Here is a 10702-nt window from a genome sequence, read left to right on the forward strand (position 1 = left end):
AACAGAATGGATGCCACTTTCCTCTCTGCTCCCTCTCAGCAGAGAGCAGTGAACTGCCACAAACAGCAATAGGTCACAGTGTTTCTGCTGCTGTGGTTTGGAGAGCAGTGGGGAACATGCTGTATTCTGCATACTGCTTGTCTCAGGGTGGCATAATTAGAGCAGGAAAAAAGCAAAGAAGCACCAACTGTCCAGACATGTTTTGGTCAGCAGCTACAGTTGCTCAGCATTTATGAAAGTATCTTTTAGTCCTCCATTTGTAACATCACATGCTAGAACATCATCTGCAAATCTATGAGAAAAAAACTACATGTAAGTACCATATAATATGAGGAATGAATTGCAAATATACAGGGTTAATCACTTATTGTTTGTTTTTTCACAATGAAGACATCATGATAATTAATATTAGCTCTTAATGCTTCCTGGATGCGGCTGTGTCAGGTTCCGGCACCATTGTGGCTTCTGGAGATAAGCAATGCCAGTCTAGCCGGTGAGTCAGCATCTTACACCGTGTCTTCACAGATGATGTACTGTCAGCAGCAGAGCAGCAGCAGCAGCTCAGGTGTGTTTACACAGGAGGCGTTCAGGCACAGTATTGAGTTGTAGGTCACCTGTGTTTTGGAAGTGCTCAGAGGCCAATACATGGTTACTGCAATTCACACTGCATCTGTGAGTGTGTAACATGAGTCAAATGCTATTAGGCACATGAGATGGATGACCAAAAAACAGGGCTGAAACGCATTCTGTGTTGACATGGCATTACTCTTTTCTCTGCTTTGGTGTCTTTGTGCATGGATCGATTTTTGCTAGAGCAGCTTGCGTCTTTGAGAAGCTAAAGCGACTATATTTATTATCAGTTGACATGGCATTACTACTTAATGATGAATTTCATCACCTTGACATGCAGTGTACTGTGGCAAAACTTTCTTCCAGACTGTAATAAAGTCAAAATATTGCTACAGTTTTTTTGATGCAAATCTATAGTAGTCACAAAATAAAGATGCAAAATTAAGATAAAATGGCATACTGTAGTTCAGAAATTCGAGTCACAAGTACAGACGCACTGATCATACATGCACTGCAGCAAGCATCTCCATAGAGTAGAGGTCAAGGTGCCAACCCTGAATTGTAACGTCCTCTCTATACTACCCATAATAAAAGCACATAAAGGCCCAAATATGCTTAAAAAAGAGATGAGCTGCAAAGCTTATACATGACAGCCAAACAAGTTGAAACAAAACTGGAAAGGTGGCTGCTGAAGAAAGGAAATCTGAACTGCAGCAGAAATGTAAATGAGTCATGGGGTGGGTAAAACAACAAAGGCAGGGGAGGAATAAAGCGACAAAGGCTTCTACAAAGTTCCTCCTCAATCTGGAAACAAATGTTAAATTTGACAAGACTAGCCATAAAGATGACAAGGCAGATAAAATGAAACAAATAACAAGAACAGATAAAGGAAAACGGTGCAATATATAGATTCAGCAGCTGCCTTATTGTCTGCTATGACAGGTGACTTCTGAGGAGGAGTAAAGGAGCAAATACCATCAGACTATAAAATATTAAGTGACTTTCATCTGCTGCTGAATTTATGAATGAATACTAAAAATTGAAGGGTTTCAAATTCATTATTTACTTTCATACTGCTCCATTTAAATCTAGTATGATATAGTAAATGTTGAAGAACAAACAAACTTTAAACATTGTGTGATAAATCAAGTGAAAATGGTACAGGACGTGATGTCTCTCAGCTACCCTCCTTCATGACAGTCTGCCTACAGAATTTCTTTTGTTATTTCAGCTTCTGCCTGCCACCTAACAATGACTAGAAGATGTGATTTTCAAACTGTGATTAGTCATTTTGAACAGCCAGCCATGGAGGAGCTCTAATGTGTTTATTATGGTAGCACGAGCAGCCTAGCATGGCCATTATTTTACCTTTGTATGAATTGAATTTGAATTGAGTCAAATTGAATTTATATTATTTTAATTTGGGAGTAATTTGAACTTTGTTAAACTGCTGTTGTGCTATATTCGCAGTAACCAGAGCATTCTGCTGGACTGACAAATTAACTCATTTGTCAGCTAACTCCAGCTTTGGACTGGAGGCTTTTGTAAAACTCGCAACGAGGCATCCATAGATGTGATGAGTGAAGAGTGGTTACGAGTGGCTTATGGTGTCTCATTAGACCCTCTAGCAGCTGAAAATAATTTATTAGGAGAATGCAGTTATTTGTAATTACATACTGTAGCATTATTTAAATAAAGCACCTCTCTTGCACTACTTTTTTGACTTCCTCATACCATACTGCATTTTCATCTTTTCGTCATCTTCAAATCAGAGCACATAATGAAGAGATTTACTAAGGCTTTGGTATTGATAAATCAATCAGTCTGTGATGTTCTCACTTCAGAGTCAGTTCTGCTTGTCAGACACTTCTAACTTATTAACAGTTTTCATGAAAGCCCAAGTCTAAAAAGCACAGACAATCCACGCTTGTGCTGAGAGATTGCTTTGGCACAATGTGACAAAAATAGTGAAATGTGTCCACCATGTGTACATGCACAGTGTTGACTCTGATAAATTTGCCAAATACTTAGACCTTTGTCAGTGTGAGAGTTCATTTTATTAACACCATGTGGCCCTGATTTTGTTGTTTGCTCCTTATACACCTGTCATACGCCCCCCTCCCTCTTTGTCTTGGCTTGTCTCATGGTGTGTAAGCACAAGCCAGTCCCTCTGAGACACTTTTCTCGCCTGAATTTCCAGGTCCCAGCATGAGCCACCCGCCTTTGGTGGTGAGCCATGTGCAAAGCCGCATTTAGTAACTTGATCAAGAGACTGAGGTGCAGTCCTCTGAAGCAAAGAGCATTAGAGGCGTGAAGGAACGACTCTGGCAAGGCAACGGCTTTGATATGTAAAAACCTGCATCTGCTGGCTGACAGAGGCAACGCCAGGAGGAGAGGTAGAGAGAATGAAAGACGTCTGCCTTTGGAGTCATCGCTCTAATAGAATTGCGAACGCCAAATCCCAAGCTGTGACACCCTAATGTTCTTAGCCAAACTGACTTGGCATGGTCCACAGGCTGGAGAGAGGAAGTGAAGAAACATAGAGAATTGGAAGGAAAAAGAGGTATAGAAGGGGATCCTGTCCTAGATACCACTGTCTGTCAGAGTGAAAGTTGTCATGCTCTACTTCAGCCCAGATGCACAGGAATCTTTTATCCAGGCTTCCCTTCTGTTCCTTCTGACAATGCCCTTAACACCTACCTGATGCAACCCCCTGAGTGAGCACCTTGCTATCTGATATACATCAAAAAGACACACCAGGATAAAGAGTTACTGTCTGGACGAAAGTAATGAGTAGAATTAAATGATTATTGTTTTTAATTAATTTTCCTTTCTGCATCAAGAAGGCCGACAGTGCTAGCCCCTGAGGCCCACTCTGATGTGAATCATATTAGAGTGATTCATATTAGCCTAACACCAGCAAATTAATATTTTGTATTACAGCAGGGCTCACATACTGCATTTGGAGATGAAATTTTAATAACCCTTTTTTATGGAACAGTATTGAACTGATCAGCCGCATCAAGTCCATACCAGAAAAGGTCAGTTAATGTGTTGGTTGTAAACAGAAGCCTGCATACAGCTTAGACAGAATAATTTATAACTTGGTCAATGACTGAGCTAAACATATTAGTGGATCACCAGGCCACTTGGCACCCTGAAGATTTTACATTGATTATCATTAATTGTAATAATAGCTCATAAATTATCCCTAAGTTTTAATAACAATATGGTAATGCAGATAGTGCTTAAGTTCACAGTTTGATTGCAGTGGCTATAATGTGAGGGAAGGAGGGCGTGTTGATGCGGAGCAGTGTATCCTTGCATTATTCAACACAGGGACTCATAAATCAATTGAATCAGGGTTATCATTTCATGTTCTGCATATATCCGTTAGACTTCTTAATGAATGTTGTTTCTTCTAAGACTTAATATTGAAGCATGTTATTCTACAAATCAAAATTGTGCAGCAGAACTTTGACTTTTCTTCAATCCTACAACAAGGGTGAGGAGGTAACTTGTACTTATACGACATAATTTTGCAGCAGAGTTAAAAAGCTAATGCTACAACATTATTGCTACAACTTTACCTTTCATGCCCTTATTTACAGACATGGTTAAACAATTGCTATCTGTGCTGTTCTTTCTGAAAAATGTTGAAATGAAAAAGCTCATTAGTCATGCACACCTGACTGTAATGGTGAAAGAAGTACTCAGATTGAAAATCACAGTGTAAAAGAATTATGTTACAAGTAAATGGCCTGCATTCAAAATGTTACTTAAAGATGATTTAACCAATTTCTTTTCAGCCGCTTAAGGTCTGGTGAGATTCCTAATAAGATGACACATCTTGGCTCCTAGCAACAGAATGAACTATGGATGCCTGGTTGGGACAAACTCTATAAAATGCATCCACCAGCTGACTGTTTGAAATAACTACTCGTGGTTTGAAAAACACTTTTTAGAACTTTGCTATAGGTGGCAGGCCAAGGTCCAGGCCAACCATCAACGGGGGGTGAGGAAGCAGGAGTAACAACAGAAGGACTGTAGGCAGCAGAGTGACAAAGAGGGGGAAGTATAACTGAGAGACACCATGTCCTGTCCCAGTTTACTGGATTTATTAGAAAATATGTAAAATCTTAGTTCATGCACTTATTTTAATTTAAAACTAATTTAGCTGTAAGTACATTTTGACATTTTGCTTATAATAGTTTTATAGATTTGTGCAATTAGGATTTTTAATCTGGAGCTTTTACTGTACTTGTAATGGAGTATTTATTTTATTGATTTATTTTATTAATTAAAAGATCTGGCTGTTGTTCCATCACTGTGAGCCATGTGGGGAAACATTCTGTTGCTGTCAGGAGAAAAAGGATGAAAGAAAACCAAGAAAAACCAAAGGAACATCCAACCATATGGAAGGCACACAGTCAGTATAAGCACATCACGTACACATAGACATACTGTACAGTACAATCACCTCCTGCAGGCTTGCTTACAGGAGTTGTATGTCCTTCTTTTGTTGCAGTCATATTTTCACCGAAGCTGATGTTTATTGTGAACCAGTCGAGCAGTATTTCAGAAATACGGATGCACACATGCACGCAAATTCATCTCTGCTTCACACACACACACATATTTCCCCCCTTGTACACCTGTGGCTTGTTCTGTCCTCCCTGGACTGTGGGGAAAAGGCCTCTGTGTTCCTAAATGTTGTTTTTCTCCACGTTACTGTCAAGGTATCCACCAGTGACTGATGATGGATTACATCTCAGGCCTGTGACTTAGAGCACCTCTGAGCTCTCAGTGCCCTCACTGCCCTCACTGTTGTTCCTTTCTCCTCATATTCACTGGGCAGCTGTTTCACAGAACTGCATAGGGTGGGGTGGGTGGTGGGGGGTGATGAGGCATTTGCCCTTATTTACAGGGTGTTTTGTTTCCCTTTTGTGCATTTGTTGCCAAGCCAAACCCTGACTTTGTTTGTCTTTCTGTATGAATGGGAATGACCTTACTGCCGTTTGGTCTTGTGCCGCTCAGGGAGGCTGTGGAGACAGGCTGTGATTTACTACCACACAAAAACCCACAATTTCATATCTGATAAGTAGAGATTCAGATCCTTCTTTTGGCCTCAGGGATGAGAAAAAGCCCAGGCAAGGCTAATTTTAAGGAGGATGTAATTACTGCTTCATTCAGTCTGGACAAAGGCCACTTCACTCATCAACTTGTGAACAGCATCAGGTGAAACAGATTTTTTTTTCCCTTATCTTTTCAGTCCAAACCTCTTGGAAGATTTGTATTTACTTTCCTTTTTATCATCCAGTGTGTTATGATTTATTATTTTCACATTTCAGCCAGTCATTATCCAATCTAATGATGTGCCATTAATCAAAATAGCTGCTGTGTGAATACCAGGGTTGTGTTTGTTTTGTGATAATTAACGCCAAGGGAAAGGAAGTAAAAATCCCACTTTGAAGTGTTGTACTTGTACTGTTGTACTTTATATTGCAGACAGTATGTTTACAGCCCACGTTTGCCTGAGCCCTGGAGGACCTGCTCTACACTATAACCTGGACTGAGGTTAACTCAATTGTGTGCATCAGTAAATTTGTAGAAAATGGCTGATTAAGGGTGTAGATTATGATATTAATAGTGTTATCAAATTATATACTGTGAATTTTAATAAACTATTCATTTAATTGTACATTGTATAATGTTCAGAAGGCACGGTGATTAGATTATATTACCAAGTGTGAATAATGTAGAAGATTATGTTACAGATTACAGTTTCAATCAGATAATCTGTGATCTGTAACAGATTACATTTTGAAAAGTAACATCCCCAGCCCTGGGCATAGCAACCTGCCTCTTCTTTACCCTGCCAAGAATTATGTAGATTTCAGGCAATTAAAGGGCTCTTTGTCATTCTGTGTTGTTTGCTGTTGTTTTTCAAGCTCAGCCGTGATTTTTGTCAAACATTGGAGTATGTCAAGAGCAAAAGATGCTTAAGATGGTGAAATTATTCATAGCTACTGTATTTCAGTGCTAGCATGCTCAAACACTTATATACATTTTGTCCTCACAAAAAAAAACTTACAGAGGTGTTTTGCGGTCATGCACATAATCTAACAAACATTTAACATATGCTTTAAAAACGACACATTTCCAGATTGCAGAGTTTGGGTTACACTGAGGTCATATTCAGCCCCTGACTTTGCTCTGAGACAACTGGCAAAACAATTCAGACAACCAGGTTGTCTGTGTGGGAAGAGGTGACGCCTGTCAGATACTCAAATAAGTTATTAATTTTTCATTTTGAAAGCTTGAGGTGCACCCTGTTACCAATCTTCTCTGAGGCGTGACTGATTATGTTCAGAAAATTGTTCTAGTTTTCCGCAAAATTGATCTTCCTGCAACCATTTTCGCTCTCCCCACAATTGTCTTCACTGATCATTTTTCTTTTATTGGTGAGGCGTATTGACTCTGCAGCACTGATTGGTTAATGTTTCTCACAATATGCTTAAATCTCACCTTTTTCTCTTTGCTCACTACTCCCATATACTGTATGTTATAAAATATGTAGACTGCCCTCTAAAATGTTTCTCTTTGTTTTAGTGTCTGCTCATGAAATTTGTGTTCAAGAGGCTAGGATTTTCTTTCCAGCTATGTCCTTCTAAGGTCTTTGACAAAATTCAACTATATTGCTCAAAGCCATTTTACTTTTGTTTTCATACTTTCATAGCATATCTTTGTTTAGGGTTTGAAATATATTTATTTCTTGTCCTCATACAGTACCTAATCTGATTATCTGTTCTTAGTATTTTTTCTCTGTTAATTTCTCTAGAGGTGAGAAACAACCTTGTCTGACCTCGCCTGTATAGCGTCTGTCTTGTAAAGGTGTCAGTGCACCCTCCACCCACACACACTTTTTCTTTGCTTTACCGTCATTATAGCCTTTATTGAAGTTTTTTTTATATTCTTTGATGCTGACATTCTTAACACACTTTTCGATCCCTATCAAAAGTCATCTGAGCCTTTCTGTCTCCCACTCAGACCCTCCAACAGTGGAGCCGGTTTACATGGAGATGCGTCAGGGACTGGGGAGGCCTGTGGTGATGACCTGCAGGGTGTTGCGTGCCCACCCTTCCCGAGTGCTGCGCTTCGAGTGGCTTCTGTCAAACAGGTTGCTCCATGCTGGAGCCTTTGACGCCCAAAGAGATGAGACAGAGTACACCATCCGCAGTCTGAATCGAGATGGCTGGGGGGAGTACACCTGTAATGTCATCAATGAAGCTGGAGCGGGCAAATGCACCTTCCAGGTTACAGGTAAAGAGTGCCTTGTTACCAAAATATGTCTCTTTTTAATGTCTTCCTAATCTTAGGAGTTGACTGTTCGCTAAGCCCCCACTTAGCTGCTTTTGCTACACCTTTGCAGTTTACAGTGACAACAGTGGCAGCTTTACCTCTCAAAATTCTTTGTAATTTTTGAAACACTGGGCCCTTGCTTTCAAACTGTGGTAGACAAAAGCAGTTTCTCATTTCTAACCCACAAGCTCTGATTTTCCTGGCTGAAATGACAAATGTTTCTGAATTAGCATGGTAACTACTGTCAGCTGTAGCCAAGTACAGTAGCTAATTAAGCTTACCTCAGTGTGTTGGTTAAACATGCCATCATCAGCTCACTTTTTAATGTTTTAAGCTTTTAAAACACAAACCTTTTAAAAAGGGTCTTACTACACTTCAGAGCTACATGCATGCTATTGAACTAAAAGACTGAGGCTAAAACTACATGTTCTGGTTAATGCTTTGCATTCTTACCACATCATGAACCTTTTCACATTAGAAGATGGAAGTAAAGAAACATCACTGTTTTTGTATTGCATTGTAGAGCTTGTATATTACTGGTATGATAAAGAAAAGTGTAATATCAGAGTCATATTTCAATCTAACATAACCCTGTTTGGCTGCTTCGATTGCTTATTTTGACAAGCAAGACATGGTTGATTTATGTCTGATTTTATGCTTTCTTATTTGTATATTCAGTCAGTACCCTATGTTTCACTTTTAACATAATAAGATAAAGGGTTTTTGGGTTGACTAACTAGTATGCCTTAGGTGTTCTAGTAGAGCTATCATGAATGAAAAGTTTGACTGGGGTGCAGGATTATACATTTTCCCAAATCCATTAAAGAGCAGGAAAGAGCTGATAATGTTACCAGCTTCCACACAGTGGAAAAATACTTCACAGTGGGTGGGCAGTCGTTAAGGGCGCCTTCTATGTAAGCTGTAATCAAAGAAAATTATATAGTATTGTAACATAGGCTAGCTTGGGGAAGGGGACAGACGTTTCCACAGATACATAACACTGGGCAACCACACCACAAAGAGACTAAACGCAGAATAATCCCCACCAACCCCTGCTGCTACGCCCACCCCCGCATTCTGGGGGACCCCACCAAGTGTGTCTCCGCGCTCGTTAGGTTTGGAAATATAGCTAGGTTGCACTGCTACTGTACATAGCTAATGTGTGTATCTTACATTAGAGCATATAAGCACATTCATTCATTTAAACTTAAACTTTTGCTTTTTTTTATTTTAGAAATGCTAAAAAGAATGGCATTAAAATAAATGAAATGAAATCCATGCACAGCTCTAAAAATCTGCCATGCCGAGTTATGTTTGCTAAGATATGATTTTACAATTGCCTTTCAAAGGAGCTAACTGGCTTGAGAATCATTTAAAGTCACAGACCAGGTACAGAGTTTCACCTTACACATTTACATGTTACTGTTATAAAATGGACCAGCAGTGTTTTTAATTTTTCTATCTTGAAGTAGCACACAATAGCAGACTTCTTTTAGGCATGTCTTCAGCAAGTCCTTCAGTAATCTCTCCACTTGATAATTAAGTGTTTTGGACAGCTGAAATAGGCTGTTCAAACATAATAGTTATTGTCACACGGTGTTTTAGGGACATGGATGTCTCGATAGACAATTAATTTAAAATAGACTGAATGAAACAAACTTCCCCGATTGTCAATCTGAATGGGGCACATCAGTCATGTCAGCTCTTCATCTATGTACAGTATACAGCAGAGGTGGGTGTAAGTCACACATGTCTCCATCAAGTCCCACAAAACAAAACACATTGCTCTTCTCATTAAAGTTGCCCAAAGCACTGCAAGTATTGCTGGACTTTTTGTTTTCCAGTGTGTTCCGGTAGGTTGCTAGGTTTGTGCGCGTTGCACTAGAAATCATCCAATTGTGTTTCAATTGCAAAATGTAACTTCTCAATATCTAGAAAAATGTGAATATTTAATTTTATAAAGAAGTAGTAATTTCAGGTCATGAAGTCTCAAGTCATGAATACCAAGTCTGAAGAAGTAATTTCAGGTCATGTAGTCTCAAGTCATGAATACCAAGTCAATGTCAAGTCAAGTCTTTTACCAGTGTTAGTCAAGGAAGTCTCAAGTCCTCATTTGCAACTTGAGTCAAGTCATGTGACTCAGGTCTCCCATCTCTGGCTGTTCTTTCAGATAATACACACTTACCCCTTTCCTGTTGTTCTTTTAGATTGCATCTTTTGTTGTTGTTGTTGTTGTTTTTCAATAAAAACTGCTAAGAGTCCATCTCCTGGTTGCTTGTTATGGCAGGACCAAATTAGGTTGGGTGTGCTGAGTGAGCACAGAAACTGTGGCCAATAAGGTTTCAATCTCCCAGACCTCACATTAAAGACAGGAGCTGCAGGGTCACTGGAGGAGTATTTGTCACTTTGATCCTCTGCCACTTATGTTACTCTGCTCTTTGATACTACTCAATTCTCTATACTTATTGCTACCTATTGCTGTCTGCTAATCGTACCTTTTCTGCACTCAATTTTTCTACTGTATCTCTTGTGCTTCTCTCTTTAATCATGTTTTCTTTCACTCATTCTTCAGCTTGGGTACAGATAGAGAGAGAGAGAGACCCCACACTCCCCCCTGTGTGTCATAAATCAGTCCTTTGTGGTGAAACAATTAGAGCTGAGAGACAGAAGCAGATAGTCCCCTCCAGCCATTTGTTTTTCTCAACAGGGCTGGGGTTTTGCATGCTATTGCTCATGCTCCTCACTCCCTCTGTCTTCCTACCTCCTCTCC

General features: G+C 39.6%; 1 protein-coding gene across 4 annotated transcripts in view; it reads left to right on the forward strand.

Moving 5' to 3' along the window:
- Positions 1 to 10702, forward strand: part of LOC109962148 (MAM domain-containing glycosylphosphatidylinositol anchor protein 2) — a 178469-nt gene that overhangs the window by 121971 nt on the left and 45796 nt on the right. For all 4 annotated transcript variants that reach the window (XM_020603594.1, XM_020603597.1, XM_020603595.1 and 1 more), the window contains exon 10: positions 7621 to 7893. In XM_020603594.1, the coding sequence (XP_020459250.1) occupies positions 7621 to 7893 (273 nt within the window). The remainder of the gene's footprint in view (positions 1 to 7620; positions 7894 to 10702) is intronic.

The sequence above is a fragment of the Monopterus albus genome, unplaced genomic scaffold (assembly GCF_001952655.1).
Source record: "Monopterus albus unplaced genomic scaffold, M_albus_1.0 scaffold62.1, whole genome shotgun sequence".
Classification (NCBI taxonomy): Eukaryota; Metazoa; Chordata; class Actinopteri; order Synbranchiformes; family Synbranchidae; genus Monopterus; species Monopterus albus.